This window comes from Melopsittacus undulatus, chromosome 2 (assembly GCF_012275295.1).
Source record: "Melopsittacus undulatus isolate bMelUnd1 chromosome 2, bMelUnd1.mat.Z, whole genome shotgun sequence".
Taxonomy (NCBI): Eukaryota; Metazoa; Chordata; class Aves; order Psittaciformes; family Psittaculidae; genus Melopsittacus; species Melopsittacus undulatus.
The window spans coordinates 300183-313241 of NC_047528.1; the positions used below are offsets into that span (position 1 = coordinate 300183).

At 58.2% G+C, this 13059-nt stretch overlaps 1 protein-coding gene across 6 annotated transcripts in view; it reads right to left on the reverse strand.

Annotated features, from left to right (window-relative positions):
• Window positions 1-177: 177 nt before the first annotated feature.
• STIM1 (stromal interaction molecule 1) overlaps window positions 178-13059 on the reverse strand; it is a 58458-nt gene continuing 45576 nt past the window's right edge. For 2 of the 6 annotated variants that reach the window (XM_034074358.1, XM_034074357.1), the window contains exons 9-12: window positions 12656-12756; window positions 11861-12096; window positions 7287-7668; window positions 180-845 (exon numbers count right to left, since the gene is read on the reverse strand). In XM_034074358.1, coding sequence (XP_033930249.1) covers window positions 308-845; window positions 7287-7668; window positions 11861-12096; window positions 12656-12756 — 1257 coding nt within the window. In that variant the 3' untranslated portion in view covers window positions 180-307. Of the gene's footprint in view, window positions 846-7286; window positions 7669-10449; window positions 10531-11860; window positions 12097-12655; window positions 12757-13059 lie in introns of all 6 variants that reach the window. The other 4 variants (XM_034074361.1, XM_034074360.1, XM_034074356.1 and 1 more) reach the window with 3 other exon arrangements.

The following is a 13059-nucleotide window of genomic DNA, read 5'->3' on the forward strand; positions in this document are numbered from 1 at the left end:
GTTGCGATGTCCACAGCAGGTCCCGATGGGGCCGCTCCCCCCGAGCCCCCCTGTCCGGGCAGGGATGGGAGCGGCGGAAGGACCGAAGAACCCGACGGGACGGACAGAGCCCGGGGGGGGGCGGGGGCTGAAGCCATGCACAGCAAAGCCAAGGGGGGGGGGGGGGGGGGCGGCTCCGTCCTCGCTCTCCTTCTCCAGATGAGGCAATAAATAAAGTGCGGCGGCGGCTCCGGGGGGGGGGGGCCGGGATCGCTGCGCTCCCGGGGCCGTCGGGGCCGCTCCAGGCTCCCGACCCCCTCCCCTGCTCCTACTTCTTGGGCTTCTTGAAGATCTTCAGTGGGAATTTCCTCCTGCTCGGGCCCAGTTCGGCCTCGTCGCCCGTGGCGCTGCTGTCCTCGTCCCCCGCGCTCTTCTTGGCCGCCGGCTGCGGGATGCGGCTGCTCCTGGTGCTGCCGGTGCGGCAGTCAGAGCTGGGGGAGGGGGTGTCGGGCTCGGTGGAGCTGGGGCTGTGCGAGCGGGACCCCTCCTGGTGGCTGTGCCGGCCGGGCCCCGGCTGGCTCCCCTCGGCCGCCCCGCTCGGCTTCTCCAGGCCGTGGTTCACCAGCAGCATCTTCCGGAGCACCAGCGGGCTCTCGGGCAGCCGCTCCGGGCCGCACGCATCCCCCGGCCGGCTGCCGCCGTTGGGGGTGGCCGCGGCGCTGGCAGGGTGGCCGGGCACAGCCTCCTCGATGGAGCGGGTCAGCAGGTTGGGCCGGGCAGCCAGCAGCTTGGGCGCAGAGCTGGGCAGGCGCTGGTGCTCGCTCAGGTGCGGGATGGACGACTCGGAGTCGCAGCGAGTCAAGTCTCTGCGGCACAAGAAGGGGAAGGGAAAGGATGTCAGAGCCACGGAGCCGGGAACACGGTCCCGACCCCTGCACAGGCGGATGCAGCAGCCATGGGCAGTGCAGGGACACCCCTCGGGGCAGCCCCATCCCATGGCAGTGCAAGGACACCCCTCGGGGCAGCCCCATCCCATGGGTAATGCAGGGACACCCCTCGGGGCAGCCCCATCCCATGGGCAGTGCAGGGACACCCCTCGGGGCAGCCCCATCCCATGGGCAGTGCAAGGAACCCTCCTGAAGGCAGCCCCATCCTGTGCTGGTGGCTTGCAGTGAGCCATGGGAGCAGGATCAGGGCAGCCCATTGCTCCCAGTGCCTCATCCATGGTTCTGCTGCTGTCCCAGTGCCAGGAGATGGCGCTGGGCACACTTGGGAATGGGGGTCTCATCCACCCCGGGACATGGGGCAAAGTGACCCCCCAGCGCAAGGGGCTGCTGCTGCCTGCACTGACCTTGGCTCATCCCATGGGGAAGCTGGAAGGAAGCACATTGACAGGGAGGCAGAACCAGAGGGATGGAGACCGATCCATGAGGCAGCAGCAAACACCCAGCCCTGAGCTCATGGGTCTAAAGGCAGCGGCTGTGGCTGCAGCCATTGGGGAACCTCATCCAGGGTTGGTTGGATGCTTCTGGGCTGTGCTGAGCAGGCAGCTCCCCCCATTCCCTGCAACCACTCTGGATGCTGGTGGAGCCGGGCCCAGCATCACAGAACCCTGACCCCGATGCTCTTCCAGCTGCAGGAGTGGGGGCTCCTCAGGGGGTTCCTCTGCACTTCCCAGCTCACACCCATGTGTGTGCTGCTGCCCGGAGCCGCTGCCTCCGTTATTCCTGGCACAAACCTCTAATCCCGGCGGCAGGAATTAGAGGTCCATTGCTCCCCATGCCATGCCTGAGCCGTCGCCTTGCAGACCCTCTGCTGCACAGAGGTTTGTGCCCCCCAAGCCTGGTGCCACTTGGGGTTGCAAACGGTGCTTAAGAGCATTGTTGCCCAGCCTGAGGAGTTCCCAGGCCCTTTTGGAAGCAGAGAATGGGAGGTAGGAGAAGGGAGAAATGGGGATTCCCACATGGCTGCTGGACCCGACATCCCTGTGGTCCCTGCTGAAACATGGAGCTGGACCAAGAGCTCTGGCTGCACCTACCCTGATGCTGGCCTCAAGGCTTGGGTGCCACAAGGCCACCAGCGCTGGCACTGAGGGGGTAATGGGGACCTGTCCTCTGCTTCACCCACAGCCTGTGCTGGCCAGAGGCAAAGAGCATGGAATGGGAATGGGGAATGGAGAGAAGAGAAAGGAGGAGAAGCATAAGGGTGTGCGAAGGGAAGGGAGGTGCTCACTGCTTCCTTGGCCCCGGCTGTTCCCAGCACAGAGCCCCCATGCAGCCAAGCCCTGGGATGGGTTTCACTGTGTCCTGCCTCAGCACCAAACCCACCCAGCACAGAGGGAGAGGAGCCCCCGGATCCTCTTCTACCACATCAGCAGCAACACCAGGGTTTGGAGGCAGCAGAAGAGGCCAGATGAGAGGAGCTCTCACTGCAGAGGAGGCTCCAGGGCAGGGAGGATGCTCAGGAGGTGACAGCACCACAGCATCACCCAATGCAACTGCACAGCTCAAGGGGTGGTGAGGGGCAGAAAGATCCTCCTCCGATCATCACCCCCCGGATGGGAACAAGGGTGGGTTTTAACTAAACCACCTGAATAAACCCGGGGCCTTGTTGAACTGCTCCATGGGGATACATGGAGAAAAGGGGTCCTGAAAACCCTCGTGGGTGGACAAGATCCAGTGCAGGATCCGCTGAGAGAGCCTAGGAGTGGAGATGGGCTTGGAGCAAGCTGCTCTAGTGCAAGGTGTCCCCTGGAACACTCCAGGAGCTGGAGGAGCTTTAAGGTCCCTTCATCCCAAACCGGGCTGGGATTCTGTGCCGGGGAGGTGTGAATCCATGGGGACACGACCCCCTGGTGCACACTGGCTTTGCTGGAGAGCAAGGAGAAGGGGATGCTCCTGAGCCCAGCGCTGGGACAAGAGGGGAGGAAAGAACATCACCAGGGTCATTCTGGGAGAGGCTCAGCCTAAAGGGGCTGGTTTGGCTGCATTGGGCTGGATGACCTTTGTTTGAAGGTCTCTTCCAACCCAAACTATCCTAGGATTCTCTCCCGCTGATTTTCCCAAGGCTGATGCTCCTGAATCGTGTGGCACATGCTCAAGTGGCCCAGGACAGATCCCATTCCCTCAATGGGATCACGGGAAGGTCCCTTCAGAGGAAGCACTTCTGTGGTGCAGGAGCTACCGAACTCTCACCCTCCTGCAAAGCTCAGGCCCCCAGCTGAACATGGGAATGCTCATGAGCCTCACGTCGGACGTTCCTCCATCCCAGTTCTGTGTGGCACGGTTGGGGACACTGACACATGAGCCCAAAGCCAAGGGGTTCACCTGCGTGCAGGCAGGATGCTCATGCTGCTGCTGTGCTACTGCTTCCACCTGTGCTGCTCCAGGAACCTGAACCCACCGTGGCCAGAGGGTGAGGAAACACCAATGGGCTGACTTGGGGAAGGAAAGGAGCAGAGAGCGAAGCATGGAGCAAGGAAAGAGTGGCAGTGATGGAGGAAGAGGGACAGGGCAGGAGGATGAGGGAGAGACACAGCATCAATACACAACTCTGCAGCCCAGTCAGTGGCTTTCCCTGGTGGCCCCTCTGCACCCCAGGACATGGGCTGCAGGAAAGCCCATGGTGACTGATATGAAAGCTGGGCTTGGTCCATCAGCCTCACACAGACCTTGCTGCACATAGCATCGCCTGCCCTTCACCAGCAACACCCCAGCTGCACAGCTATAGCCTGTCTGTATACAGCTGTAACTACAGATGTAGGCACAGGACAGCAAAGGCTTCCCCTATGGCAGAATCAGATTTGCCACATGGCTCTTTAGAAAGGGCTTTGACATTACAAATCCAAGATTCCACTATGTACAGCTGTGAAAGATGCTTTCTGCTGGAGCCACTGGTAAAGGGGCTGCAGGAAAGCTGGAGAGGGGCTTGGGACAAGGGCCTGTAGGGCCAGGCCAAGGGGAATGGCTTGAACCTGCCCAAGAGAGGGGAGACTGAGCTGAGCTCTGAGGCAGAAGCTGTTCCCTGGGAGGGTGCTGAGGCGCTGGCACAGGGTGCCCAGAGAAGCTGTGGCTGCCCCATCCCTGGCAGTGCTCAAGGCCAGGTTGGACACAGGGGCTTGGAGCAGCTGCTCCAGTGGAAGGGGTCCCTGCCCTGGCAGGGGTTGGGGCTGGAGGAGCTTTAAGGTCCTTTCCATCCCAAACCATTCCACAATTCTATGCTTACTGACACTTGCCTTTTGCTTTGGCTGCCAGCTCCCATCCCTGCTGGACAAGGGCCACTGGGACGGGGATTTGGTCCTACACTCCCATCTCCACCAGGTTTATCCCCATGAAGCAGGCTCTGGCAGCAGAAACCTCTGTGCACGCAGCAGCCTCCAACCCCTCTCCCCCTCCCAGGGACACCCAGTCCCCAGCATCAACAGCCACACACCAGCCCTGGAAACGGGAACAGCTCTGACCTTATTTGCACCGGATCCTCTGAAGCCAATTGCAAAAGAGAAGCAAAGAGTGAGGAGTTGAGGCAAGCGGCTCATGGCCACGCGCTGGCCTTGCCTGGAGGGCAGCTCCCTACCCGCTGAGCCCCACAGCGTGCACAGGCAGGAGCGACCCCCAGCTCAGAGCTGGGGCATCAGCTGGGCTCAGGTGACTCCTCTCGTGGGTCCCACCAGCACCGGTGCCTGTTGTGTATGAGAGAGGCTAAAGCAATGCAGCTGCCCCGGGCAGCGCTGCCCTCCTGATGGGAGCCAGGGATGGGGGGTCCGGTCTCATCCTTGCCAATGACTCCCGGGGAGCCTCAGTTTCCCCATCTGTTCTGCTGGCCTCTTTGGGAGGCCTTGGAGCTTGAGGGATGCATGGAAGGGCCTCCAAGACTGCTCATATGAGAGAGGAAGAGTGAGCCATGGGCTCGTGGGGCCGCATGCCTCAGCAGTGCTGCTTCTGGGGAAGCATCTGAGCAGGATCTGCTGGTGATGCAGTGGGACAAGAAACCAAAAGCAACAAAGTAAGAAGACATTTGGGCACGTGGTTCTTCACTGCTGCTTTCTGAAATGGAGAATGGATGGGGATGGATTTGGAGCCGTCTGTTACTGTGGAGCTGAAGCACAGCTACAGGGGAAGGTTCTCACTGCAGTAATCCTGCACCACCAGATGGTCCTTGCTATGGGAGGAGAGAGAAACCAGTCCTACCTTCCACTGAGGCTACTGAGTGTCCTGGGGAACAAGGAGATGACCTGTTCATTGTCCCCTAATGACCTCCCGGCATCATTTGCCTTGTCAAAGGGGATCCCAAAGTCATCCCACCTTTCCCTCTGCCACCCTCAGGGGACTGAGACTCTACCCTGGTCAGCAATTGAGTGTCACAGCCTCAGCTGCAAAGAGTAATGATGTGTATCCAGCTATTCCTGAAGCAGTTCCCAGGCCTCCTTCCCACCGAGGCAGGAAGGTCGATGACAAACAGGGAATGGGTGATGTTACCAGAAGCATTCCCAGCTTTATCAGTCAAACTGGGGCAGCTGTGCTCAAGTAGGCAGTGATTCATCTCAGTTCTAATTGCACTCCTCCTCTTAATCCCAAACCAAACATCACTGAATTAACCCAGACCTGGCTCATTGTGGGGAAGTGCAGGAATTCCCATCTCAGTATTCCAGAATCCCAATGCCTGGGGCTGGGGGATGCCCTGGTCCAAACAGCAGCTCAGCTTCCAGACCCACAAATTACCAAGGGATGAGACATCCACAACAGAGACACCAGGAGACACCTGCACCCACAGGCAGAGGTCCCTATGGATAAAAGGAGCAATGGTGCAATGTGCTGGGATGAATGAAGTGCTGACCGGGAATGTTGTCCTGCCTGGATAAACACACACAAAGGGACGTTGCCCCTCTCAGCTTCCGCACTGAGGGACTTCCAGCCCTATCCCAGAGCCTGTTCCCTAACTCTGAGCATAGGGAGAACACTCCTGAGTTTCACCAAAGAGAAAGCACAGAACAGAGATGGGGCAGCTGAGCCCTGGTCACTGGCAGCTCCTGTGAGGGTGCTGGGACACTGGCACAGGGTGCCCAGAGGAGCTGTGGCTGCCCCATCCCTGGCAGTGCTCAAGGCCAGGTTGGACACAGGGGCTTGGAGCAGCTGCTCCAGTGGAAGGGGTCCCTGCCCTGGCAGGGGTTGGAGCTGGAGGAGCTTTAAGCTCCCTTCCAACACAAACCAGGCTGGGATTCTGACTCCCTGAAGGCCATCACAGCCCTTCTATCTGCTTCAGCACTGACACCACTCTGAGCACCCACAACACCCTGAACCCTGTGGTCTCCAGCCACACAAACCCCACACCCCACTCACCCCTCAGCCAAGGGTTCCAGTGAAGCTCCTGCCTGGACTCAGGCTCACACAGTGCTCTGGAGCTGGATGCACCCATGCCCTGCATGGGGGAGCACCTCCAACACTGCTGCCTCTGCACCTCATTCAGATGAAAGCCCCCAGAGCTGCCCAGAGGCAGATCCTCTGCTTGGGGTGCAGAACATCTGAGCCTGGGACGGGTGCTGGAGGCCACCTCACTGCACCCCAGTTACACCAGACAGGAGTCCCCCATCCAATCATTCACCTCTCCAATGCCAGCAGGTGAATCAGGAGAGATCAGGGTTTAGGGATGTGAATGGATCCTACTGTACACAGGTCTCCAAAGAGCCATTGCTTGGCTGGTACTACTGAAAAGGCCCAAGTTAAACCAGTGATCCAGCAATAGGAAGCTCAACTCCCTCCTCATTGTCTCCTCAGCCCAAACACAACCATGACTCATCCCTACCAACAGTCACCCCAAAACACAAAACCTGAATGTTTTCTGCCACCTCCTGAACACAGCACAAGCCTCAACCCTCCCTCAGCACCAGCTCCTGTCTCCTGGGAGACACCCATCGTGTTTCCTTTGCAATTCGCTTGTGAAGACCCCAACGAGTCAAGGCTTCAAATAAGGTCAGGGTTTGGTTGGTTGTTACCTTCGTTCTCACAGGGAGAGACTGACTGTTTTAGTGGTATCAAGTGCCCAGGAGCTCTCTTTGGCTTAGCTACAGTCAAACAGGCACTCCCCAGGGGCTGTGCACCCACTGAGCATCCAGCTAGGAGCAGATGGACCATGGAGCACTCCTTAGAGTGTCCAGTGGCACAGGAGAGCGGTTGGAGAAACCAACGTGGGGTAAACCATGAAATGAAGGCCCAAAAGGAAAGGGCAGAAGGAATGTGGGGGGAGAGCACCCGAGCAAGCACCAGCTCTGGCACAGCAGGCAAGAGGCAGCTAGAAAACAAAGAGCACTATACCCAGAGCTCTCAGTGCGACAGCGAACTCCAGAGGTGACATCAGGAGGGGGCAGATCAGGGACGGAGTCCGTCTGGAGGAAGTGAGAGGAGGTGGAGTGATGGTAACAGAGAGGGTGGACATGGCAAGCAGGAGCAGGAGCAGTGGAGGTGGATGAGGAGGTGGTGGCGGCAGGTGATGGGCTGGTGCTGGGCAGCTCGGAGCTCAGGGACTGTCCGGAGGAGAGGCTGTGCACTCGGCGCAGGGAGACTCTGCCCGCCCGGTACGGGGCCGCCTGCCCCGGCTCATTCTGGCCTTGCACATAACCCTCTACCAACCTCTGCGATCCATGGGCGTGCTGGGGGTCCACCAGGCGCTGGCGAACTGTGCTGGGCAAGGCAGGAGCTGCAGGAGACAAAGGGGACAAGGCTGAAGGGGCTGCAGAGAGACCACATCACATCAGCTGCCACCCGCGGCCACCCCGCCTGCTGCTACCAGTTACAGTGCTTTGATGCAGAAGAAGCATTAAGGTGGTGCTACTGCTTCACATGCTGGATTAATGCCCAGCCCATGGAAAACTCTGACATTCCCCATGTAGGTGCTTGCTGAACACCTTATCTGATCATCTGGCTCCAAGCAGAAAGTGGCTGCATGATTCATCCTGCCCAAGTGACATCAGAGCTACCACCCAGGCTCCCTTCTGAGCACACGTGAAGTTGGGACTTTCAGGGCATGACTCATTCCACCCAAATACAGACATTGAAACCCTTTGGATGCTTCATGCCTTGGTAGTGCCCAGAGAAGCTGTGGCTGCCCCATCCCTGGCAGTGCTCAAGGCCAGGTTGGACACAGGGGTTGGAGCAGCTGCTCCAGTGGAAGGAGTCCCTGCCCTGGCAGGGGTTGGGGCTGGAGGAGCTTTGAGGTCCCTTCAATCTAAACCCTTCTGTGATTCTCTGCCCATGATGATGTTTCAGGCCACCCAGTCCTACCTGCCCAGTAACAGAGGTCAGGGACCTGAGCCTGTTCCCTACCCCACCTCTGACCAGCACCTACACACTGAGCTGGAGCCAGGCTCTGCCTGCAGAGGCAGAGGGAGGCTCCTTCCCTGCATGGCCATTTGTGCTCCTCATCTCCAGCAGCAGAGCACTGCAGGAGGGAAACCAAGGATCCAAGGGCTGCATCTCCCCCCTGCACACGACCAGGGGGGTGCATTTAACTCATTAGCTGTGACATTCCTTCCTTGGCAGGAGATAAGGTGTTCAGGTTGGTTCAGGATATCTTATATACATAACAAATGGATGTACAATGGGTTAAAAAGGTGAAGAGAGGAAAGCTGAGAATGGAGTGGAAAGAGAGATCCTTTGGGAATCAAAGAACCAGCAAATCACTGCTATAAACCTGACAGCTGGAACACACATCTGCAGCTCAGCTGACCCCAACAGTCACACTGAGCCATCCCAGCTGGGCTCTATTGCAAGTGGAAGAAGGGATGAGCAGGAGTAACTCCGGCAGCTTTGCTGCTGGCACATCCCTGGGGTGGATCACAGTTCCCCTCACAAGGTCCCACCGCTCAGGTTTGCTGCTTCTCACTTTACTGCACTGCCCATGAGGAACCCTTCCCTGGAGCTCTGAACACCGTCCACGTTATAGCTCAAGTTTCATCTCTCTTAAGAGCTGCAGAGGTGAGTTAAGTGAAATCAAGTTACACGGAGTCAAGGTGGGAACAAAAACCCCTTGTGCTGGTGGGGGCTGCAGGAAACTGCTCCTGTGGATGGGCAGGGACCTGGGGCTGCTGGAGCGAGGCCAGAGGAGGTCATGGGGATGCTGCGAGGGCTGGAGCAGCTCTGCTCAGGAGCCAGGCTGAGAGAGCTGGGCTGGGGCAGCCTGGACAAGAGAAGGGGAGAGCTGAGAGCAGCTCCAGTGCCTAAAGGGGCTGCAGGAAAGCTGGAGAGGGGCTTGGGACAAGGGCCTGGAGGGCCAGGCCAAGGGGAATGGCTTGAACCTGCCCAAGAGAGGGGAGACTGAGCTGAGCTCTGAGGCAGAAGCTGTTCCCTGGGAGGGTGCTGAGGCGCTGGCACAGGGTGCCCAGAGAAGCTGTGGCTGCCCCATCCCTGGCAGTGCTCAAGGCCAGGTTGGACACAGGGGCTTGGAGCAGCTGCTCCAGTGGGAGGGGTCCCTGCCCATGGCAGGGGTTGGGGCTGGAGGAGCTTTAAGGTCCCCTCCAACACATTCTATGCAAAGCAGAGGCTGTTCCAGCTCCTGCTGTGCCTGTGCAGCAGCAATGGGTGCTGACAGGGATCCAGCTTTGCAGAACAGCTGCGGTTTCTGCTCCAGGTTTCTCCTTCTCTTGGGCCATGCTTTTCCCTGTAGAGGGTTTGTTTTTTCCCTGCTCTTCGTTCCTCATCTACCAACACCTCACCCCTTCGTGCTCTCCTTCTTCACCACATACCCTGTGATAAGCTCAGGACCGAAGCCACAGCAGCTCCTCACTTCCCTCAAGCATCACCTCCCTCCAGGCACTGAAGTAGCCAAACTCCCTGCTCATCATCGTGAGGAAGAGCACGACCTGCCCTGCTGCTGCATGTGCTCATCCTCCATCCACAATGGTCACCAGTTGGCATCGCTCTATGAATGGGAGGCTTCCAGCCAAAACCAGGAGGTTGAGGGTCTCAGAGCTGAGCACGTCATCCCCATAGCCCAGCATGGGGCACAGGGGCACAAACTGGCACCGAGGTGGCATTGCTCCATTCATTTAAGGATCCCGAGGGAAGAAAGGCACCGTGATCCACAGCAGCCCCATGGGAGGGACCAGGATCAGCCTCGGCTGGCAGCGGAGCAGCCAGAGAAGGAGGTGGGATGGGAAAGGGAACACTACCTCCTGCTCCCAGCCCAGCCTGTATCCTTCATCTCCACCTCAGGGCTAAAACCAAGGCAAACCAAGGCTCCGGATTTCCTACTGGATTGTTTTTAACAGCAAACCCAAGAGCACGTGAGAGCTACAGCGAACTGTGATTCTTCTTCATCCCACCAGACTCTTCACCAGGGTTAGTCAGGATGCTGAGGGCTCAATGAAGAGAGGTACAGCCGTTAGTTCAGCCGTGCCAGAAAGTTGGAAACTGGTGGATGTATTTTAGTCCAGAAGGGCAGAACAAAACCAGATGAAGATATAACTGAAGAGAACCAAACCAGGGTATTTCCAGAGGGACTGTTCCTCCGAGGACAGAGACGAGCGGTCACTGAACCTGCGCCCGAACAGCCAGGCTGCATCTGGGGCCAGCAGGAGAGAGAATAGGGATTTACCAGGAGAACCAGCACGGGCAGGGAGCAGCACCCTGACAGGGCAGCAGAACCCCCCGATTCCATCCTGAACCAGGCTGTGCACAGCAAGAGAGAAGAGCCCTCCAGGGAAAGGCCACATCTCCCTCGCTTGGGAATGTGGTGCCCACGCTGGCTCCACAGCTCTTCCTGCAGGGATGTGGATGGGCACTGTGGAAGGGAGGCAGAATGCAGGCAGCAGCCAGGCTGCCAGTGCCTGCAGTGACAGAGCTGCAGCTGCTGCTGCAAGGGTCTCCCTTGAGGTGCATTGAGCACAGCGTGAAGAAGCTGAGGCTCCAAAGCTGGGAGGCAGCCTCAGGCCTCGTGCAGCTCCCATCCTCTGTGCTTTGGGTGCTCCTTAGGATGTTCCTTCAGACTCCCCTCCCTCATCTGCACCTTGCAAGTGTTTTATAGAGCTGCCTACCTTGGTTTCTAATGGCAAGTCACAATCACAGGCACTAATAGGATATAACTGTGTTTGAGGCTTTAAACATTCCCTATGCACACCAAACCTCTCATGTCTGCTGGACCCTGGAACACACAGATACCCCTGTTCCTCCTGCCTTAACATCCTGCAGACATCCCAGATTCTCAGGGCTCTGCCTTCATCCTCCATCACCCTGAGCCAACCATAGCATTCACCTCCAGACCTTCAGAGCATCTACCCAGAGCCTAATGGCATGTACAGACATGGCCTGCAGCAGATGCCAGCCCCGAGACTCTTTAGTTCCTCCCCCCAGCTTCTACCCAGTTACACAGACCTGGTTTTGGTGAAGACTGGAAGAAGCCTTCCATTGCCTAAAGGGGCTGCAGGAAAGCTGGAGAGGGGCTTGGGACAAGGGCCTGGAGGGACAGGCCAAGGGGAACGGCTTGAACCTGCCCAAGAGAGGGGAGACTGAGCTGAGCTCTGAGGCAGAAGCTGTTCCCTGGGAGGGTGCTGAGGCGCTGGCACAGGGTGCCCAGAGAAGCTGGGGCTGCCCCATCCCTGGCAGTGCTCAAGGCCAGGTTGGATACAGGGGCTTGGAGCAGCTGCTCCAGTGGAAGGGGTCCCTGCCCAGGCAGGGGTTGGGAATGGAGGAGCTTTAAGGTCCCTTCCAACCCAAACCCTTCTGTTACTCTGATTCCTGACCCTTAACCACTAACAACTGGGCCCAGGTCATTCAAAATCCACCTCGGACCCTTCAGTTCCTCCTAGCACACATGAACTGCTGTTCCAGGCCTGCCCCATGCTGCAGCACCCAGCACCTACAGAGCCCCACACCAGGCACACACGGACACGTACATTGTATGGACATGGGAGACACGATCTCTTCGTCCAGGTCATCCACGTCATCAGTCATGATGAAGTGCGAGGGGTTGGGCCGGGGGGTGCCCATCCAGCCGGGGTCGATGTTGAGGGCTGAGGCCAGGCTGTGGATCCCTGGGTTGTTGACGATCTGGAAGCCACAGAGCAGCTCAATCTGCTGCCAGCGATGCAGGCGCTCCCGCAGTGCTGCCGTCACCTCACTCAGAGCTTGCCTGGAAGCAGGGAGCAAACAGGGAGATGTGGGCAATGAAGGAAAACCACACCTAACGCAGGGAATCCTGAGGTTCAGCCTTGATCCCTGTGCTTGACACATCTCCCATTCCCCTTCCAGGATCCTACGCACAGCAGGGGAGACATCCCAGGGGAATGGGTTAAGAATGGGTTGCCCAGGGAGGTTGTGAATGCTCCATCCCTGTCAGTGTTCAAGACCAGGTTGGATGGAGCCTTGGGTGATATGGTTTAGTGTGAGGTGTCCCTGCCCATGGCAGGGGTTGGAACTGGATGATCCTGAGGTCCTTTCCAATCCTAACTATTCTATGATTCTATGAATCCCAGCACATCCCAAACCCTTCTGACAGGATTTTGAATTACTCTTCCTAACCATGACTGCTGGTTTGGCACAGGATTTAAAGGTTGTTGGTGGAAATGGGAAGTCCAACCCCAGTCAACAGGACACCAGTGCAGCAAAACGAGACCACACACTTGAGGCTGCAGCACACTTACATCTGTGAGGAGAGGGGAGCAGGAACACGGGACTCAGCAGATACTCACTTTGCAGTCAGGATTTTATGGTCAACATCATCCAGAGAGGAGCTGTGAGCAACGTGGAACGTCCCAAAGAGGGTGTTCCTCTTCTTCTTGATCTTTTCAGCCTGGAACATCAACACAAGAAGGTCACAGGAAGAAGAGGACCTGGGGTGGCCTCCAGGCCAAGAACGTCCTGGATGGGGAGCCAGAAATAGGCCCCGCAGCTGTCTGCACACGTGTGAATAGTGTGAATTGTGGTTCCCTGAGGGATGTTATCCCTGCTCCCGCAGCGGGTCAGGGATAGCCAGGAAGCAGCTGGGGGCTCCTGCTCCTCTGGTCCTCCTGAGTTCCCAACACTCAGAGGAACTGAAGCAGCTCAGTTCCTACAGCGAACGGCTCTGATGGAGCTTGCTCTGGCTTTCCCAGGA